Source organism: Hyperolius riggenbachi, chromosome 5 (assembly GCF_040937935.1).
Source record: "Hyperolius riggenbachi isolate aHypRig1 chromosome 5, aHypRig1.pri, whole genome shotgun sequence".
Lineage (NCBI taxonomy): Eukaryota > Metazoa > Chordata > Amphibia > Anura > Hyperoliidae > Hyperolius > Hyperolius riggenbachi.
In genome coordinates this window covers 19,757,116-19,779,416 of record NC_090650.1, presented here as the reverse complement: position 1 = coordinate 19,779,416, position 22,301 = coordinate 19,757,116, and the positions used below count along the sequence as shown (strand labels likewise).

At 46.4% G+C, this 22,301-nt stretch overlaps 1 protein-coding gene across 2 annotated transcripts; it reads left to right on the top strand.

Annotated features, from left to right (window-relative positions):
- The first annotated feature begins 68 nt into the window (after positions 1–68).
- HIGD1A (HIG1 hypoxia inducible domain family member 1A) lies at positions 69–20,008 on the top strand. 2 transcript variants are annotated; one of them, XM_068235135.1, is made up of 4 exons: positions 69–280; positions 12,043–12,150; positions 13,050–13,184; positions 18,739–20,008. In XM_068235135.1, exons 1-4 carry the CDS (start codon positions 157–159, stop codon positions 18,786–18,788), a joined length of 417 nt encoding a protein of 138 aa, XP_068091236.1. In that variant the 5' UTR covers positions 69–156; the 3' UTR covers positions 18,789–20,008. The 2 variants fall into 2 exon arrangements, with proteins under 2 accessions (XP_068091236.1, XP_068091237.1); XM_068235136.1 differs by having other exon boundaries at positions 275–363.
- The last annotated feature ends 2,293 nt before the right edge of the window (positions 20,009–22,301 follow it).

Genomic DNA, 22,301 nt, shown 5'->3' with positions numbered 1-22,301 from the left:
GCATAAAACTTTCCTCCAATCAGGAGTCAGCGGGCACACGCACGTCATGGCCGCGAAGCATCATGGGAAGTGTAGTCCGGGATGAGACGGGGCTTCCGCAAGTCCTGGAACGGTGAAAAAAGCCCCGGTGGCTGCGCTGTTTCATCACAGTGATGTATGGGGGTCGCCACACCTCGTGTGCGGCGCCGGGGCTGCACAGCCTTTACTTTCCCCCGGGAAGGTCACTATGGAGGCCTGGTGACGGGTCGGCCACGCCCCCGTGACGTCACTTACCGGCCAGGTAACTTTTAATTGGGCTGTGGGAGGGAGCGCGTGCCGCACAGAACTTTCATCATCCACTGACAGCGGGGGGAGCAACTGCTGGTGAGTATGTATCTGTGCATAGTGATATTATACTGTGTATGATTAACATAGAGACTGGCTGTGTATGTCATATGTGTGTATAGGAATATATGCATGTGTGCAGAGATGGATGGAGATATAATGGGGCCCTTGGCAATGTAGAAGATTTGGGGCCACCTTGAGGTCCTTTTGGTAAGCTGAAGTGGAGAGAGGTCAGAGAAGGTGGAAAGTTGGCCCCTTGACACCCACTAGGCCCCAGGCACCTGCCTAGATTGCCTGGTGGATGATCCTGCTCTGCATGTGTGTGTTTATATAAATTATAGATAAGTGTTTTTTTTGTGAATGTAAATGTGTATATACACTCATTCACAGACTCGTATGTATTTCCACTCACACTCTCTCTCTCTCCTGATTGACTGATGGAGCTCTGCTGTCATACTGATAGCAGAGCAAGTCTCTGATGGCAGAGAGGGACAAACGGTGAGAGAGACAGGTCTGTGCAGTGCGGTCAGTGGTTTTTTTTTTTTGGTTGTTTTTTTTTTGCCAAGAAGTCTCTGGTCCTTAGAGGATACATCCGAGGAGCATAAAAATAAAAAAATCCACTTACCTGGGGCTTCCTCCAGTCCGGCAGACATCCTGTGCCCTCACCGCAGCTCAACTCCACGCTGGTGGTCTGGGGTCCCCTCCGGCGCAAGATGTCCACTGCGCCTGCGTGAGTGTTTCTCAGAATTGCGTTGATGTCATCTGGACGGCGCAGTTGTTCTGTGCCTGCGCCGTACTACCCAGATGATGTCAGTGCGAGTGAGCCGTACGCTGGAGTGCAGGAAGATGCCCATCTGGCTAGGTCAACATCTGCACCGGAGAGGACCGGGGGCCTCAAGCTGCAGTGAGGGCACAGGATGGCTGCCAGCGGCTGGAGGAAGCCCCAGGGCGGATTTTTTTATTTTTAGGTTGCTCGGACCTTCCCTTTAAGTGGCTAATAGTAATGGGTTTATTACTCCATGAAGGAGTGAAAAAGTTGGATCTGTCGTGGTAAGCGGAGCGTACTTCTATGCTGTCCGTGATAATCCCGGATGCGTTCCCCATATAGCCTATGGTGGAAACACATCTGCCCCTGGCTCCAGCCGGCCCACAGCAGATCATGGGAGCAGACACCCTGCAGATGGGAACCGAGCTTTAGGGTACGTTTCCCCAAATTTGCATGTTATTTTCAGACGTGAAATCGCATGTGTATTTGTATGCGTCCGGTTTTTGCACGCAAATTCGTGTGCGTAATCGCTAATTTTTTAGTTATGTTGCTATTGACATACACGAAAATGTACAAAAAAAAACCCACAGCAAATGCACGTGAAAACTCCATACGGCATCATACATTTTGTTGCACTGCTGTCCAAATTTTTGGACTGGATACAGTGAAAACAGGCCCTTTGAAATACATTTATGTGTATACCTCTCTCTCTCTCTCTCTCTCTCTCTCTCTCTCTCTCTCTCTCTCTCTCTCTCTCTCTCTCTCTCTCTCTCTCTCTCTCTCTCTCTCTCTCTCTCTCTCTCTCTCTCTCTCTCTCTCTCTCTCTCTCTCTCTCTCTCTCTCTCTCTCTCTCTCTCTCTCTCTCTCTCTCCCCCCCCCTCCACTATTTCCTGTAGTTGTACATAATATACGTCGTGACTCATAACTTATAAAACAGGTAAAAGTAAGACCTTTCAGTGCAGAGGCATTTAGGTGCAGCACTCATGACCACAGGACACCCAGTTAGGAGCAGGGCTGTGGAGTCGGAGTGATTTTGGGTACCTGGAGACGAAGTCTGTGGTCTCAATAAATGGAGTCGTCGGGTGATTTTTGTTTTTTACCCCACAGTCCTAATAAGAATCAGAGTAAGGAGTCGGAGTCGAGAAGTCGGAGCAATTTTTGGGTACCTGGAGTCGGAGGTTTCATAAACTGAGGAATCGGATGACTTTTGTACCGACACCACAGCCCTGGTTAGGAGGGCCATAAAGATTTTCTAGACTGTGGTCTCTTTCATCCTTCCATAGATGCTGCACTGGTCACATAACACAATGGGCTCTATTACACTTTGTTAGTGTACACTGTATGTGGCACTCTGCATCTAACAGCATCTGATACATGGGACATCAGATGTCCTGGAAAAAGCAATGTCGGACACCCTTCTTGATTGTTAATTGTTAGAGAGCCTGAGGTGGGCTCAAAAAATAAAAAGGCAGGCTACCTGATCCGCGGGGCTGAGCGGATCAGGTAGCTGCAAAAAATCACCGCTCCTGTGGGCAAAGGCCCACTTTCACTTTCCGTGACCTCTGGGTCCCGACGCTGTACTGAGACTGTGTGTCTCTTATAGTGTGCATGGAGACGAGAGAGTGGAAGGCGGGCGTTTTAAATAGGAATTCCCTCCCCCAAATGTTTACATCTGAGATAGTGACAGACATTGTCGCTAATCTTGGGGGGGGGGGCGCAGAGAGTGGCTTGGGGGGACACAGAGGCATATCAGGAGGCAGAGAACATGCCTCTGTATCCCATCCGCCCACCTCTGGTTCTCTTTGAGGAGACCATTTTAAGGATGAGCACTGTGCAGACAGGCTGTTCAGCTATGGCGTGTACTGTTCTGTACACGGGAGGAAGGGTGGTGGACAAGCAAGAAGCTTCTTGCGGCATGGTGGAGAAAAGAGCTGTAAACACATGAGGTTCCTGGCCCAGGTGGCGTAAAATAATCATCTCGTCTGGGGATTGTGCGGGGGTTAATGTATGTGTTGTACCCCATTCTGTATAATGAATGGTGGCATTGTGACAGCAGAAGGCCCCGCAGGTGGCCGTATGTTGTAGTGTGATGTGCAGCCGCTTCATTCCCCCTGTGGACCTGAACTCTTGCACAGGACAGAAAGAAAGCATAGAAGAAATCCACCCTGTATGTATTTAGAGTTTAACCTGTCTAATTCCTCCTTATTTGTGACTATTCACAAGTTGTGATTTGATCTCTCAGCTGAGTCAGCTCAGGTGTAACCTCTGCCACAGCAGAGCAGCTAATTTGTAAACGCAGTACGTTAATCCTATGTCTTCTTCTGTGAAAGCAGGAAGTAGACACACTGCAGATTTATTGCAGGATTTGTATCAGCTGTAATAGAGGTTATCATGCTGTTGCTTTATCTTTTAGAGCAGAGAGAAAGTTCTGAGTTCATGTCCGCTACAAGTTTTTAAGGCTGGTTTGCCATCCCCCCCCCCCACGTGGCCAATGTAAATATCCGCCAAATCCAAAATGTATTTGTAAGTTTTTAATAGTGGAGAACGATTCTCAACAAATGGCGTTGTGCGCTTTCGTTGGGCTCAGCGGGTACTTGAATCTGTCATAGTCCATTTTAGTATAGTAAGCATTGAGATGAAAGTAACGATGAAATGAATAACAGACCTACACAAGTATTTAAAGTAGGCTAATATCAACAAGGAATGTTTAAAAATCACTTATACACCATAATCCGAAGAATAACAATCTGAACATTCGTATAGCATTTTTTCTCCTGTTGGAGAAAGCGCTCAAGAGGCCACCCTGCAGTGTTAGGGAGTCTTGCCTTGAACTCCTTACTGAATAGGTACTGACCCTAGCCAGGATTCAAACCCTGGTCTCCCATGTCAAAGGCGGTACCCTCAGCCAGCAGTACACTATCCAACCACTTCTATCATTAAAGTGAACCAGAGACGAAGCACCCTCATGTATTTTACCATATAGATCAGTGGGGACATTAGAGAAAACACCTACCCTGCTTTCTGTTTCATTCTTCTCTGCTAAATCTGCCTGTTATCAGCCCTGACTAAATACCCGACTGAGCATTCAGTCTGGCTTTGCTCAGGAGTCATTATAGCAGAGCCAGAAGGGGGCAGGCTTGGGCTTGAAAAGACATCAGAGAAGACTGACTCAGCTATGATTCCTGAGCAAAGCCAGACTGAATGCTCAGTCAGGGATTTTATCAGGGCTGTAACAAGCAGACTGAGCAGCGAAGAATGAAACCGAATGCCGGGTAGGTGTTTTCTCTGTTCCCACTGATATATATGGTAAAATACATGAGGGTGCTTCATCTCTGGTTCACTTTAAGTACTCCTAACAGATATAAGGGCTCATTTACACTCGAGTGGGAATCGATTCCCGCTCAGCGCAGGATGCTAGCGGTTTTTCAAAATCCGCTAGCCCATGTAAGCCTATGGCGGTGTTCTAACCGCAAATGCGTAACATTCAGCGTTTTGCCAGCGATTAGCATGAATTGCACTGCTAATGGCGATCGCTCCCAAAACTCTGCAGTGTCAAGTGATTTTTTTTTTTCGTGTTCATCGCGGAGAAATCACTCTCGCAAAAAGCTAACGCAGTAATAGTTTTGCGATTCTAGGTGTGGATGCGGCATTGGGCCCACTGGCAGCGTTCTTTGGAAATTGCAAAACACTTGTGATTTCTGAATTGTGGAAGTTCTGCCATTTTAAACTCTATTCCCAGAGTGATCGCGATCCGGCCCTGCAGCCATTGAATGGGATCACTCCCAAAATGCTGCAAGCAATGCTTTGCAACCAGCTCCACTGCTTTGCCAATCGCCGATGGCCGGCAATCGCTGCAAAAGCGCTGTTAGTGGGCCCCAGGCCTAAATGAGTAAAGTGCTACTTGAGATATTAAGGTGGCCGTACACCTATCGATGGTGGGCAGATCCGACCAAGAAACAAATCTCTCTGATCGAATCTGATTAGAGAGAGATCTGTTGGCTGCCTATACACCGCAGGCCGCTTCCCGATCTATTACATGCTGCAATCGATCCGGAATCCACCTTGTGACACAGCATTTGCCGGCCCAATGCTGCCCCCCATGTTAAATGTGTCTCCCCCTCCCATGCACTCTTCTTTATCTATCGCTGTCTGTTGCAGGCTCAGTCTATACACGTGCCCCACGTAGTTGCCGGAATAACATGGTCACGTATGTGACGTCCCACGTGCTCATGTGTACGCCGGCAACCACGTGGGGCAAGTGTAGATGGAGGACACAGCACAGCGGCAGACACAGACAGGTAAGTATAGGGGGAGGGGGCAGCTCCAGGGGATTTTGTTGCTCGTCTTGATTTTGCTCGCTGTTACCGCCACGCCTGTGATCGACCACAACAGCCTGACATCTTGCAGCACGTCCGATTTGATACATGCAATCAAATTCTGCTCAAAATTGGTCACATTGTCAAAATCGAACATGCTCTTGGCAGCATAGATTTTCATCAGGTTCAATAATTATTATTGAATTGGATGGTCGATCGGCCGCCAAGTCGATAGGCACCTTCACTCTCACAGTTGGGGTATTTGGTCAATGTAGTCATTAATAAAGAACATACTAAAACAGCGGTGACAAACCTATGGCACGTGTGCAGGAGGTGTCACTCTGAGCCCTCTCTGCGGGCACACTCTGCTGGCCACCACCGCCGCTTTATTGCAAAGTTTTTGGGGGTTTTTTTTTCATATTTTTTTCTTTGTTAAAAAAATTTCCCAATTACTCCCTCTAAAAACCTCCAGTGTAGTGCAGCGCAGAGAGGCAGGCAGGTGTAAGGGGACTATATTTTCACCTGCCGCCTCACTGTGCATTGATTCCTCCCTGTTCCTCTTCTGACAATTAACTTCTAGTTCTGGCGGGAACCAGGGCAGTGGTGTTGGTACAAAAATACTCTGACTCCTCAGTTTATGAAACCACCAACTCAGACTGCAGGTACACAAAATTGCTCCAACTCCTCAACTCTGACTCCGCAGCCCTGGCAGGAGCAACAGCACAGTCAGAAGTGCACTTGAGTCATTGGTAATTTCTGCATTTCATACATGGGGGTAATTGCTGCATTTTAAATGTAGAGTGGCCTTTAATGTATGCGTTTTTTTTTTTTCCTTCATTAAAACAGGTTTCATTATAAACTGGCCTTCTGGGATAAATAAGTGGATCTCTCTAAAAGGTTCGCCATCACTGTACTAGAGGAATGTTGAGACACTGCTACTCAGCTGCCAGCTATCAGTAGTGCAGTGGTAGGATTATGTGATGTGCAGACGCCATCTAGAATGAATTCTGCATGGTCAGGGTTGTTTTGCCTGACCGTCTCTGTGATGGGGAGGCTGTGCTTTTAATGAGACAAATCACATTGCACACAGATGACACAGATTTGTTCCCTTCCGTCTCTGAAGACCTGCTGGCCTGGATTACACCTTGCTAGCTGGAGTCTGTTTCATGATGTGAAGTTGTGTAAGATTAGGAGTATTAACGTCATCAGATTTGTGAGAGTTGCCAGGACTCTGTTCCAGTAAGGAAGGTATAATGAGGACACGGTCTCCCAGCAGTCTGAGGCACTTGCATTATTAGACTGTGACTTTGTCACCTGTCAGGTGTGAGTATATCCACTTCACACAGGCGGTTTGGGGGCATTATTTGTATTCAGGAAGGGGGGGGGGAGTTTCAGTTTTGTGACTTAAGACTGTATTCCACAGGAGGCTGAACTGCGCGCTTGTCGGATGAAAAAGATTGGATCATTAGTGGCCACCATTAGTGGTTCAGTGGTAGGATTATGGGAAACGCTTTGCACTTGCACTTTCTGGAGTATACAAATAAATCTTTTTGGAATTTACACAACATTCGTATGTGTGCTTGGAGGAGGTAAGTCCACCACTGCCTCCTCTCTTTTAAAGTTTTTAGTATATTTTATTCGTCTGGCACCTCTGTCTGCTGACATAGTGTTGCGTCTGAGGGCTGTCACTGCTGTGGTTAGATGCAACTTCATGGGGGGGCTGCCTGCCCACTGCCTGTACTGAGCGCTAACAAGCATCCATCGCCTTCTGCTGGCCGTGGTAAAAAAGGCCTTAAAGGGAATATCCGAGCTGCCCAAAAAAAATATCTACTTACCTGGGGCTTCCTCCAGCCCCTAGCAGCCACTGTGTCCCTCGCCTCAGGTCTATCAGCTGCTGGCTCCCGGTCCCCGATGGTGCAAAGGATGACCTCGCCAAATCGACTTCTGCGATTGCGTGAGCGCAGCTGTCAATCACTCGCGTGGTGTGGAGTGTACTGTGCAGGCACAGCAGAGGACGACCTGGCGAGGCCGGCCTCTGCACTGTCGGGGACCGGGAGCCAGCGGCTGAGAGCAGAGCTGCGGTGAAAGACATAGCGGCTGCTAGGGGCTGGAGGAAGCCCCGGGTAAGTAGGTGTCATTTTTTTTTTTTTTTTTGGGAAGCTCGGATATTCCCTTTAACCTCCTTGGCGGTAACCCCGAGCTCAGCTCGGAGTAAGCCGCCGCTGAAGATATCTCAGCCCCTGGTGGGGCGATTTCCATTCTGAAAAGTGCTGTACGCGCAGCTAGCACTTTGCTAGCCGTGCGTACAGCTTGATTGGCGCCGCACGCAGCGGTGGAAGAGGGACCCCCCCGCCAGAGCCCTGCGCAGCCCAGACCAATCACTCCCGGGCAGCGCGAAGGGCTGGTCCATGATGTCATTCCGATCATAGCCATGGCGACAGGAGAAGCCTAACAGGAGATTGCGTTCTATACGCAATCTCCTGTTTGCTGTTGTTGCCGGCGGCGATTGGACTAGAGGGACACATGTGCCCTCTAGTGGTGTTTCATGTAGCTACCACTCAGGTAGCTACTTAAAACAAAAACAAAAAATTACAAAAGTGCTAGGCAGCCTCCTTGGCGGAAAAAATGAACCGCCAAGGAGGCTAAACTTCATACATATGTTAAATGGTTCTTGGCTGAGGCACCAGTTAAGTAGTCCTCCTCATCTATTGTGTACAGCAGCCCAATTAAAGTGCCCCCCCCCCCCCCAGGCGACAGTGAAATATCGAGACTGACCAATCAGGTCTCCAACCCTCTCTATAGTAACAGAACATGTTGCTGTCTTGCAGGCATCTGTACAGCCTCGGCCCTGAATCTGTCACCCCAGTATTTGAGTCCCATATAAGAGGAACTGTAACCAAGGACTGCATCCCAATCAGTAGCTGATACCCCCATTCCCATCAGAAATCTATTCCTTTTCTCAAACGGATCATCAGGATGCTCTGTATGGCTGATATTGTGGTGAAACCCCTCCCACAGTGTGATGTCAGAATCATGGTCCTGACAGTTTCCTGTCTGTGAACCTCGTTGCATTGTGGGAAATAACGGCTTTTTCCAACTGCCAAGTAAGCAATAGCTCCCTTTTCAGAATGTTCATTTACTGACATCACCTAGTGCAGGTGTCTCAAACTCGCAGCCCGCGGGCCATTTGCGCCCCTCGATACAATATTTTGTGGCCCGCACCGGCAAAAGCTTCCTTATAGTTCGCTTCAGTGCTCCCAAGTAATCCGCTGCATTCCCACCGCTAAATGAGGGCTGCAGAGCCCCCAAATCGCCCGGGGGGCAATCCGCCGGCATTTCCTGGAAGGGGCAGAGCTTTCAGCTTCAGCTCTTCCCCTCCTGACGTCATTCTTGGCGCATCGCCGCCTCTGCCCGCCCCTCTCTGTGAAGGAAGAGTGAGAGGGGCGGGCAGAGGCGACAATGCGCCGCGATTGATATCAGGAGGGGCAGAGCTGAAGCTGAAAGCTCTGCCTCTTCCAGGAAATGCTGGCGGATTGCCCCCCCCCCCCGGGCGATGTGGGGGCTCTGCAGCCCTCGTTTTGCGGCGGGGACACGGCGGATTACTTGTAATGGGAGCACTGAAGCGAACTATAAGGAAAAATAGGCAAAATAGTTTGCTTCAGTGTGAATTTGATTTTGAAATAAAAATCAATGCAGGGGGGGGGGGGGGGGGGGGAGCTGCTGATTGATTGATTCCCTTATGTGGCCCAGCCTCATCCTGACTTTGCCTCCTGCTGCCCCCAGGTAAATTGAGTTTGAGACCCCTGAGTGGGACCAAAGATGTGATAAATTTCAGGATGTAAATCAGGTAGAGGAAATATTTTATAATGGGGAAATTCTAAATGCAATTTAATTCATTACTTTTTCACTAGTTCCTTTTTTAAAGCGGACCTGAACTCAAAATTTCCTCTCTCCTCTACAAGATAAGCAACAGCATAATCTTTAAAGAAGAAAAATGTATTACAGCTGATACAAATCCTGCAATAAATCTGCAAGGTGTCTACTTCCTGCTTTCATGGAAGCTGACATATTAACATCCTGTGTTTACAAATTAGCTGCTCTGCCATAGCAGAGGAGATTCCTGAGCTCACACAGCTGAGAGATAAAATTACTACTAGTGATTAGACACACATGAGGGGGAATTAGACAGGCTAAACTCTCTAAATACATACAGGGTGCATTTCTCTGTTTTCCTTCTGTCCTGTGCAAGAGTTCAGGTCCACTTTAATGTCCTTAACCCTGTCCATCTGCGCTGTCTGGGTGATCCTTTTTCTAGGTACGGTTTAGACTGGTGAGATAGGAAGGCAGGAAGAGATCTCTATACTTTCTGCTGTCTCTGTTGTCCTCAGAGTGGTTGCATAGGTCAGTACTGAATGTCCTGTGTGTCCCGCAGGCAAGCAGCCAGCCCCGGTGTCCTCTTTCTGAGTGTGATCTCCTCTCTGACCTTCAGCAGCAACTTTCATTAATTTCATGTTCACATTGTTCTGACACTTCCTCTTCTTGTGTTGTGGCAATATTACATCACTGCATGATGTCACCACTCTGTCCCTCCACTGCCTACAGCAGCCCCTCGCCGGTGTGAATCCCTGGGTCCGTGTTGTATTTCTCCGGCTGGCCTTAAAGGGAACCTAAACTGAGAAGGATATGGATTTTTCCTTTTAAAATGAATAACCCCAGTTGCCTGACTCTTCTGCTGATCCTTTGTCTCTAATACTTTTAGCCACAGCCCCTGAACAAGCATGCAGATCAGGTGCTCTGACTGAAGTCAGACTGGATTAGCTGCATGCTTGTTTCAGGTGTGTGATTCAGCCACTACTGCAGCCAAAGTGATCAGCAGGACGCCAGGCAACTGGTATTGTTTAAAAGGAAACATCCATATCCCTGTGTTTAGGTTCCCTTTAATCTTCTCTTCACTTCCTGTCCCATCCTGTGAGAAGGGGAAGTTCAAACAGTAGGGCGCCCTCTACTGTTTGAACTTCCGCTTGTCAAAGGACGGGAAGTGAAGAGGAGTCGGAGGAGGACGCCGTAAGAAGTGAGACTGCATGGACCCAAGGACTTGTGCCTGCGGACATGTAGTATCATTGCTGCTGGCTGGGGGTGTCGTGAATGATACGGACGCCGAGACGCTTGGCGATTCTGTATCGTTCCGCAAAGTAGCGCAAAATGACTTTTTTTTTTTTTTTTTTTTTTTTTTTTCCTTTTCAGCGAAGGCATGTGTTTTTGATTAACTTGTTCAAACAGAATTCCTTGCTGGCCAGTGACTTGTTAATTGGCCAAGGGGTGTGAAGCCTAGCCAGAATCCAGGTGTTATGTGCCAAAGTAGACTTTCACAAACACACAAAGTTATCCTGCGCTCCAAATCGAGGTTACACGGTCAAGGATGATTCCCCTTTGAAGGTTCCAGCACTGCAGCGCTCCGGTAATGGGTAGTTAGCAGAACAACTGAAAAAGGAAGGAGCGCGCCATAGTGCATTAAACGTATTGGGGGGTATTTATTGACACATACAGGTTGTACTCAGGTTGTACTCACAAACATAGAAGTTAAAATCGCATGTCAGCGGACAGCCAGCCGCTTCCCTCAGTGGTGGAGAGTAGCACGCTGTGGCCAGCAGCGCGAATTTCCGATGTCCTGGGCTCCGGAGACCCCACCACTGAGGGAAGCGGCTGGCTGTCCGCTGACATGCGATTTTAACTTCTATGTTTGTGAGTACAACCTGAGTACAACCTGTATGTGTCAATAAATACCCTCCAATACGTTTAATGCACTATGGCGCGCTCCTTCCTTTTTCAGTTGTTATGTGCCAAAGGTTGTTTTGGCTGGTCACACTCAGATGCTAATTGAGCACCAAAAGTTCCTTTCATCACAGGAAAGGCTAAGGCAGCTTTCCCAGCAGGAGTCCAGCCGAAGCGGCACCGCTGGGGAACAGGTTTAAATGCATATGGTTTTTAATTTCGGTCTGTTAAATGAAAACTGTGTATAGCACAGCTATGAAATTAATATAGTCTTGTTCATTAAAATCTGCCCAATGTGCTGACATAAAAATCGTAACCATAACCAGTCCCTTCTCGGGGACAGGTCACCCTAACGCCCTCATGCAAGATGTCATATTAATCGGTATTTTCTGACAAGTATGAATCTGCTATCCACCTACATATGACATGTATAGTTTGAGTTACAGGGTTTTACAATTTAAACTCAAAATCCTCCTAGGAGGAGGAGGTGGACTGTCATTGGTGGGTGATTCAGAGGGGGCAGGCGTTGCCACACCCCCAAACTAGCTTCATCAAAAGCACATTGCCAGCAGGCGGACTTCAGTCCTCCCATCCCAATACATCCTAACAGTTATAGAGTGAGATCAGAGGTAACCATGGGTGAACAGTGTAGAAGTAAGGTAGCTGTGATACTTGGCCAAGCAAGAAGGGTATAGGATGGCTGTGGTATGGTGAAGTAGGAGCCCCCGGTGGACAGCTCCACTGGTATCATGGCCGTCTTGCCACTTTTTCAGAGACCGGGGGATCCATGCTTGCATCCGTGCATGAGTACAGTGTGTGTGGTTTTCTTACATATAGGTCTTACATATATTTCCTTCTTTGCAGACAAAATGGCCTCAAACACAGGAGATGTTCTGCCGACCTTTGAGACGGGTGACACCCAGACATCAAAGTTAATACGAAAATCAAAAGAATCTCCATTTGTGCCAATAGGTGAGTTATCATGGGGTATTAAAGGGACACTTGGATGTTTTTTCTTTTATTAAAGTACCCTGAAGAAAATAAAAAGTTAGATCCTTCCCTCAATAGTATGAAGTTTTTGTATAGTCCACAGGCTTCCAATAACTTTTTTACTCTCCACTGTTCTAGCAAAAACTTATTTAAAGGGTCACTTAAAGAGGAACTCCAGTGAACATGTTACTGTTGGCAGGTGATGTAGCTGCATGTTTTTTGGCAGTTGGAAACAGCTGTAAACAGCTATTTCCCACAAAAGTAGTTGGGAGTGCAGTGATTGGCCGCAATGACGAGCATAGTCCCGCCCGCGGGACTATCGGGTGGTGTAACAAACCAGCAGTAGCCGTGTGTGCTGTGATTGACTGTATGGGGCAGCGCTCCTCCACCTGATTGGGCTAAGGCTTCTTCGTCATCTAACCTAGATAAAGACGCATGGTAGCGGTGGCATTCGCGCTGCATTCCTTCCTCTTCGGTAAGCTCTCCAAAATTTCTGCAGCGATCTGTCATCTTTCCTTATACACGTCCTTTTCTCTCACTCAGCGCTGGTTCAGCGCCCTGTTTACAGCACTATATTACTATCTGGGGGTCTCCTTATTCACTGATGTTAATGGGACAAGCAGATTCTGCACACGGGGACACCACACACAGAGGGACTAGAACAAACATAGGCACTGGTTCCTACATTCGGACTATAAGACGCACTGACTTGCCCCCCCCACTTTTGGGGGAGAAAAAGTGCGTCTTATAGGCTGAAAAATACGGTAAGTGGTTCAAATGTTTAATACTAATTAATGTTCGTGAAAATTTATCTTTATAAAAGCGATATCCCTATTGCTGTAGTGTCAAAATTCTCACCAGTACACATCTTGTGGTTTCAGGCATCGCTGGACTTCTTGGGGTTGTGGCCTTTGGACTGCTGAAGATGAGATCCAGAGGGGACACCAAGCTGTCTGTGCATCTCATCCACATGCGTGTCGGCGCGCAGGGCTTCGTGGTGGGGGCGATGACGTGTGGTGAGTATCGCCTTTCCTGTGAGCTTTACCTGCTGGATACACGGTCTGCTCTGAATTGTATCAGTGGCGTTATCGGCCCATTCCCATGTCAGCTTCTATCGTATTGCCCATGTGTGTAACCTGAGCAGCAACCCTTTGCGTTCTTGGCCACAGCTACGAGGAATAGGCAGTGGTGGATATAAAAACCCAACTAAAAACTGGATGACGCAAATTCTCAAAGTAGTCATGTTGGTTAGTGTAAAGGAGGACTACGTTTTTGGGATTTAAATTTTTTTAAATGAAAAAAACATATTCTGAAGCTGTGTTTTCCTGTAGCTGTGCTCCTATTTGTACAGGCTTAAAGTGCAGCTGAACTGAAGAAAGGAAAAACAAAAAAAGTGAAGTACGTACCTCTGTATTGGGAATCCTATATATGGTCTAGAGCAGAATTCTCCGACCCTGTCCTCAAGGCCCACCAACAGTACATATTTTGCAGGAAACCACAAACCTACATAGGTGAGGTAATTAGTGTTGCAGTGAGGTAATTTTGTGGATTTCCACAAAACGTGCACTATTGGTGGGCCCTGAAGACAGGGTTGGGGAACACTGGAGGCGACCTGAATATGCCTGCAGCTCATTGATGCAGTGTAGAGTCCCGCTAACTAACTCGTGTCAGCCTCTTTGGCCATGCTCTGTTGTAGATGAATGCATCTAGACTGATCACTGTGTAGCGAGTTCTCATAGGGAGGGAAATCCTCAGTACTGATGTTGTAGCTCTCCCTGTATCCTCACACCTCTGTTTTTCACCTGTCCACAGTTGAGTCAGCACCATCAAAAAATATAAATTTAATTAGATTAACCACTACCCCACCGCTGTGGATATTAAAATGTTTAGTGTGCCTTTGTCAATAGCAAACGGACATTTAATGCTGGGTACACACGATACAATTTTCTTGCAAATTTACCTGCCAGATCATGTATTTTTTTTTTTTCCCCCAATCTATTTCCATTGTCATTGTCTATTTCTACTGTCATTAAAGGGACTCCGAGCAGTGCAGAAACTATGGAAATATGCATATCATTTTAAAGCTCTTTCTCCTCTTTCCAATGATCTATAAACCGCCGCCCTATGCCTTTTAGTTTTCGCTATTTACGTGATTGAAATTGCCGCGGCCGCAATTTCGATCGCGAAAATAGAGAACTAAAAGGCGTAGGGCGGTTTATATATCATTGGAAAGAGGAGAAAGAGAGCTTTAAAATGATATGCATCTTTACATAGTTACATTGTATTACACAGGGCGACTCTTTCTGCTGAATGGAGCTGCTGACTTTGAGAAAAAGTCGCCCTGGTAATACAATGTAACTATGGCTTGATGGATATCATTTTAAAGCTCTCTTTCTCCTCTTTCTGGCGACACCTAAATCGTCGCCCTACGCCTTTTAGTTTTTCCTCTATTTTTGCGATCGAAATCGCGACTGCGGCAATTTCAATAGCGAAAACTAAAATGCGTAGGGGGCGGTATATATATCATTGGAAAGAGGAGAAAGAGAGCTTGAAAATGATATGCATCTTTCCATAGTTTCTGCACTGCTCGGAGTCCCTTTAAGTTATATTAGTTATGTTAATTAAAATAGATAATATAATCTCTTACCCACCCTGTTTTAAGCCCCATCTACATGATCTGATTCTTTATACGGTTCTATTACGATTCTATTTACGATCCAATTAAATCCAACATGTCCGATCGGGATTCGATTCAATTCAATTTGATTTGCCATTGTTTTGCAATGGCAAATCAAATTGAATCGAATCCGGATCGGACATGTTGGATTTAATCGGATCGTAAATAGAATCGTATAAAGAATCGTATCGTGTAGATGGGGCTTTAAAAGAACAGGCAAATGTTTGTGATTTCATGGGGCCAGCCATCTTTTTGGTTGAAAGGAGGTGACAGGGAGCATGAGACACAGTTCCAACTGTCCTGATCACCCCTCCCAGCTGCGCGCGCTAGGCTTCAAATCTCAAATTCAAAAAAATAAAAAATAGCAGAACGAGAACATCAGAAATCAAAAAATGCCCAGGCAGGTTTCTTCTGTGCAGCTAAAAATGAGGCTTGGGTAAGAAAAGCAAAGTTCTGATGCTGTGAAAGGCCTGGTGCACACCAAAATCCGCTAGCAGATCCGCAAAATGCTAGCAGATTTTGAAACGCTTTTTCTTCTTTTTCTGCAGCGTTTCAGCTAGCGTTTTGCGGTTTTGTGTAGCGGTTTTGGTATAGTAGATTTCATGTATTGTTACTGAACAGCTACTGTAACAAAAACCGCCTGGCAAACCGCTCTGAAGTGCCGTTTTTCAGAGCGGTTTGCGTTTTTCCTATACTTAACATTGAGGCAAAAAAGCCTCCGCAATCCAAAATCTGCAGCAGCCCGGGAGTATGCGTTTCTGCAAAACGCCTCCCGCTCTGGTGTGCACCAGCCCATTGAAATACATTACCCTAGCGGATCCGCACCCGCAAGCAGATCGCAAAACGCAGCAGAACCGCTCTGGTGTGCACTAGGCCAAACTGTTAAAGAAACACCAAGCCTTTTCAGTGCTGCCGAGTAGGCCTGAAAGATAAATCGAATTTAAACCGAAATCGCGATCACCAAGATCACAATTTCGGAATCGTCAAAGTGGCGAGTATCGCGATGATGTCATTTCTGCATAGGGGAAGTTTGAAGAATCGACTTCATACTCCCCAAACCCGCCACCTCCCACCACCCCAAGTCCAGAGGGTGCAGCCCGCAGCATCTGCAGTGTTGGACATACTTTCTGCACAAACCCAACACTGTCTGGCATCCATCGCCAGCTGATGTGCACAGCATACTTCCTAGTTCCTGTGTGTCACATGACATACAGGACGTATGCTGTGCATTAGATCCTGCAGAAGAAGTGGATAGACAGGCATCGCTGGACTCTTGCTGGAAGGTATGTTCAGAACTGCTGCAGCTTGGGGGACAGAGGGGCCACAGAGAGAGACCCAAAGCGGGTACAGAGAGACACACAGAGGGACACAAAGGGGGCACGAAAAGACAAAATGAGGACATAGAGAGACACAGGGTGCACAAAGAGAGACGGGACAGAGAGACACAGGGTCAAAGCTTGATTTGAAGAAAATCGTGAATCGAATCGAAATCGTGATTTCGGACAGAAATCGTTCAATTCAATTTTTTCCTAAAATCGTTCAGGCCTACTGCCGAGTAGATTTTTAGTCTGGAGGATCTGTAAAAAATAAAACATCCCCTGGGGGATACTTACCTGGGGAGGGGGAAGCCTCTGGATCCTGATAAGGATATCCCTGTCAATATTGAATCAAAAAAGAGGAAAGTACCCATATGACAGCACCAAACCAGCCAAGAGTTTTTGCAAAAAGTATAACCATAACTTTATTTATACAAATTTAACCACCTATATAAAACCAATTAAAATTCCACCAAAACGGTGAAAAGGCGGCAACTAATTTTGATAACAGAATAAATTAAAAATAACAATGATCAAAAAAAAGGCCAAAAGAAACCAAGATCCTCTCTAAATCACTGTTTATATCTATATAGATATTTATATATGTGCCCAATTGTTGTTGTTCTAATTCCCCTTTTTGGGTTATCTAATTGCTCTTATTGGAGAACAGTATGTAATGTTTCTATTTATCTAAATTACCTATGCTATTTCTGATTTTCTCACTAGATGGCAGCAGAGCTTAATACACATTGCTCCACCCACCTTGCATTTATACATACATTAATCTATTCTTTTTCAATCCCTGAGAATATTGCTTTCCTTCTTGCAATTATATTACCCCATTTTTGTTTTACCACCCCTTTTTCTCCCCATCTATTTCTATGCTCTCCACTGTATTATATGGCTCTTTTCTAATATGGATAGACAAATTAGTCTGGTTCCTATGGTTACCTGACGCAGGTTGTCTGACGTGGCCGCGTCATATCCGGTTGCAGCGCATAGTCACCAGGTTTTCAGGTGTAATGACAGACAGTGCAGCTCTGTTGCTACTGCACATGCGGCTGTACAGCGTGCGTGCTACGCCATCCCCATCGCTGCATGTATTAACACATAGCAGCGTATAAATCAGTGCTGCTCCACAGGCCAGCGTGACATCACTGTACTCTGCCACTTGCCCTTCTGCAATTTAAAGAGAACCAGAGATGAAGCACCATCTTGTATTTTACCTTATAAATCAGTGGGAACATGACAGTAAACACCTAATCTGCTCTTTGTTTCATTGTTCTCTGTTTAATCTGACTGTTATCACCTCTGATAAGAATCCCCTACTGAGCACTCAGTCTAGCTTTGCTACGGAAAGATTATAGCTGAGTCTGTCTTCTCTGGTGTCTTCAAGCCCAAGCCTGCCCCCTTGTGGCTCTGCTATAATGACTCCGCTATAATTATTCGCTGCAAAGCCAGACTGAATGCTCAGTCCGGGATTCTTATCACAGCTGATAACAGACATTTTTAGCAGTGAGGATGAAACAGAGAGCATGGTAAGTGTTCTCTCTAATGTTCTTACTGATATATATATATATATTAAAATACACAAGGGTGCTTCGTCTCTGGTTCCCTTTAAATGATTTTTTTTTTTAATCTACATTTTAAACACATTCCCTGTAACAGCTGGAAGGCAATGGAATGGGAAAATCTGGTGTAATCCGACCATTGTCACATACAGTCAATGAAAATTCTGCTTCACTTTTAGCACTCCTGTTTCACAGGAACTACATGCAGTGTGCTGGGATACCCTGTGCTGTTGTGTCGCAATGCACTGGCAGTGTGGCGAGCCACGTTACAAAGCAGCTGTTCTGCCGCAACGCAGCACTGTGAACGTGGTCTAAGGGCCGGTTTGCACTTGCAATAAAAATGTACCCGTTCAGTACGCTCTCTGGAACTGACAAAAAGGTATGTATGGATTGTAATGTTAAAAATATTGGCCGCCTTGAAAAATGCAAATAAGAACTGATCCATCGGAATCATTCAGGTGAGCAGATCCCCACAGAGGCAATGGAAAAAAGTATTTTCCATTCCCACACAGAAATTTGCACTCAAATCATATGCCAAAGCGCATTGACTAAACTTCCTGCTCCTCCGCTCAACACCATCTTTGTGGACTTCCTGTTTATCGAGCAGGGCTATAAACATGCCAACCCATCAGTTTTTCAATGTGGAGGTCCTGACATTAGCTGTGCAGAAGTACCCAGAGCTCTGACTAGCGCAGTCCTGGGTACAGTGACAGCACTATTGCAAGAAGCAAAAATATTGCTTGGAACAGCTCAACCACTTCCCTTCCCATTGGACAAAAAAAGCAAAATACCATAATAAAAACAAAACACCATAATAGAAACGCCCATTTAAAAGTACACGTTTCTACCATACATTTAAACGAACTGGAAATGTGTGCTACTAATAGCACAGAATAGTGAATAACGGATCCGTTTAAAATGTTTGGATCTGCTGCAAGTGTGAACTGACTCTAAGGCTGTGTTAGTTTGGTGTCATTTTACTAATGCTCTCTCCCTCTCTCCCCAGGTGTGCTGTACTCCATGTACAAGGAATATCTGGCCCATCCCAAAGAGTAGAAGAGCGATCCCACGACACAGAGCGACAGTATGACCTTACATTGGGGCGACATTTTTGTGATGACATGCAGCGCCTTTCTGCACAGAGGTCTTGCGGTGCATTGCGGACAAGTCCATCGGCTTAGAGCTCAATAGTTTAGCTTCTTGTAGATTATAGACTCTTTCACCCACTTCTGTAATATAAAAAGAAAAAACATTGGAAGCCTATTTATTTTTCTTACCGTATAGTCTGAAATCTGAACAAAGGAAATGTGATCATTCTTCATGCTGTTGGGGGGGGGGGTTGTTAGTCCAGCGTTTGTAATCCTTGGGCTGCCCAATTGCTCAGTGATGCCTTCAGAAAGCTTTTCAGTTTACATCGCGCTGGAGGATGCAAATAACTGACGTTAAAGTAAATCCGAGCCGAAGTTGTGGTGAAAAAGGCAATGCCAAAGAAGTGTCCCGTGCCCATCCTGCTACCCTCTAAAAGATCCGGGCCTTGCTGGAAAACTTTGGGGGTCCGCAAGTTGCGACTGGAGGATGTTGTAGGAAGGCTTCATAGGATTCAGAGTCCTCTTTCTTCCTAGGTAAATATTCCCTTTTTGACTCGAACTTCAGCTCAGTACACTTTACGCTGTACCCGAGACCAGTGTAGCTGCATGATTTATACTTACCTGGGGCTTCCTGCGGCCCTATGAGGACTGTGGGCTCCATCGCCGTCCTCCCAATCAGAGCCACCGTGGCTGGGAGCGTTTGGCACCAGGCTGCGCATGCGCAGAACAGTGCATCTGGGCGATCTACGAGTGCTCAGAACAGGGAGGATGGTGATGGAGCCCATGGTCCTCATGGGGCTGGAGGCAGCCCAGGTAAGTCTAAATACAACAATTATACTTGTCTCGGGTCTCCTTTTTAAGGCCTGGAACCCTCTAGCAGCACTTTTGCTAATGTAATGCTATATGTGTGATCACACTTGTGGGATGTGAATTTATCAAAAAACAACAACACATAGCATTGCATTAGCAAGAGCTTTTCAAATCACAAGTGGTAAGAAAAGGTTGCTAGTGAGTCCCAGGCCTATAGCTGTGTCTGCCAGATGCAGTTTGATCCACAGTGAGTGATATCTCTGAATGGAAAATAATACACATTACAGTCCTCTGCACACTGTAGGGTTATTGAGTTTTGTTACATTCCACGTCTGTCTCCCATTTTCATGAACAATAAACCTCACATCTCAGTCTCTTCCTGGGGAGTTTGTCTTATTTATCTCTGCATCTTCTGCAGCATTCTGAGCGCTCTGTACAGCCGCGACTAACTGAAGATATGAAGGATGATAATCACAGCGGAGACCAGGATTCTGCCCGGCTTATAGACCTCAGATTTCTGAATGACCTCAACAACCTGTGTCTATAAATACACTGGTACTACTGACCTCCCCCAAAAATAAGACCTATCTTATACTGTATTTCAAGCATGCTTGAAATAGAAGACATCCCCCGAAAATAAGACCTAGCTGGGATGCTTTGTGTATGGGGAGGTGTGCAATCTCTAACCGCACCTCCCTTGTGGCTGCGTCCTCCTTCATTCCTTGTAACTTCTCTGCTGGGGGGGTGCCCTTTGATCCTCACACTGACACGCGGTACGCTGGCACTCCTCTCTTGTCATAATCAATGTGCGCCTGGCTGATGCGTTCCAGGCGCACATTGATTATGACAAAAGGGGAGTGCCTGCTTACCACGTACAGTGTCAGCGTGAGAATCCAAGGTCACCCTCCCAGCATCAATATGCTGCTGCTACAATGGAGAAGTTACTTAGAATGGAGGGGGATGCAGCCACAAGGGAGGTGCTGTAAGAGATTGCACACCTCCCCATACACATAGTGTCTACCCCTCTGCTAACAGTAAGGGCCCGTTCAGACTGCGCGTGTTTCCAGCCGCGTTTTGGAAACGCGTGCAGGAGGCCGACACGCACGACATCAGACAGTGCATAGACTGCACTGTCTGATGTTCACACTGCATGCGATCCGGACCTGTGCGGTTCGCGAACGCATGCTGCACGCAGATTTTACAAAAATGCGCGGCTGTCCCATTCACTTTTCAGTGATGGGATCAACCGCGCAACGCACACAAACGCGGATGATGTGCGTTCGTACGCGTTGCGTTCCGCATGCGTGGCCGTCCGCGTTTTGCAGTCTGAACGGGCCCTAAACCCTTCTCTTCCCCTCCCCCCCCCCCCCCTCCAAAATAAGACCTAGCACATATTCCCATCCCCCCAAAAAAGTATGGCCGTCTTATATTTGGGGAAGGATGGCATACATACTGTATTATGTGTTGGTGTTTGAATTATGGTACTGTAGGCGGAACCACGAATCATGCCAAACGCCCACTTCAGCACCGAAGCTAGTGGATGGGGTCACGCGGTTCAGGCCGCTCATCACAAGGCTCCCATGTTTCCTTCTTGCAGTTTCAGAGGAGGAAACATCAGAGTTGCCGATGTGGACCGCGACCCTGTCTGCTTGGTAATGGCACTGAACTGGGTGTACGGCATAATCTGGGTTTGTAAAGCCAGATTCGCACTCCAATACTACATATAATTACAGCCAATTCTCAATTTTTACCAGGTTGTGTTCCAAGAGGGGATTATCATATTTTCCATAAGTTAAAGCAGAGATGAAGTGAGAGGATTAGGGAGGCTTACATTTCCTTTTAAACAATGCATATTGCCTGGCTGTCCTGCTGAGTGACAACTCCTCGACTCCAACTCAGACTCCACAGCCCTGCTGACAACTGGTATTGCTTAAAAGGAAATGCATATATGGCAGCCTCCATAAAACTCTGTTCAGGTGTCCTTTAAAGGATACCACAACTGACATGTGGCATAATGAGATAGACATGGGTATGTACAGTGCCTAGCACACAGATAACTATGCTGTGTTCCTTTTTTTCTTTCTCTGCCTGAAAGAGGTAAATATCAGGTATGTAAGTGGCTGACTCAGTCCTGACTCAGACAGGAAGTGACTACAGTGTGACCCTCACTGATAAGAATTTCCCCCTTTTTTATCTTTCTTGCTCTCAGAAGCCATTTTCTTCTAGGAAAGTGTTTTATAGTTGGAATTTCTTATCAGTGAAGGTCACACTGTAGTCACTTCCTGTATGAGTCAGGACTGAGTCAGCCACTTACATACCTGATATTTACCTCTTTCAGGCAGAGAAAGAAAAAAAGGAACACAGCCTAGTTATCTGTGTGCTAGGCACTGTACATACCCATGTCTATCTCATCATGCCACATGTCAGTTGTGGTATCCTTTAAACTAGAGTTGTGACATTGGTATATAGTTTTGTCTTCGACACCGGCTCTTTCGTTTATGGGATCGGTGACTACAACTCCACTAATGTACTAACAATTTTTTCATGTTGATTGGGAGAAAGTAACATACGAGATATTTCATCATTGCCAAGCCTCAGCCATTTTATAGATATATGAAGATGGTGTTGGCTAGGAAGCTGAGGGACTAACCTGTTGGCCATCCAAGCCTGT

Coding starts and splice junctions, on each gene's coding strand:
- HIGD1A (XM_068235135.1), top strand. CDS start 157: ATGGGGGTCGCCACACCTCGTGTGCGGCGCCGGGGCTGCACAGCCTTT. Junction 281..12,042: donor TGACGTCACTTACCGGCCAG/GTAACTTTTAAT, acceptor CCTTCTTTGCAG/ACAAAATGGCCTCAAACACA. Junction 12,151..13,049: donor ATCTCCATTTGTGCCAATAG/GTGAGTTATCAT, acceptor TTGTGGTTTCAG/GCATCGCTGGACTTCTTGGG.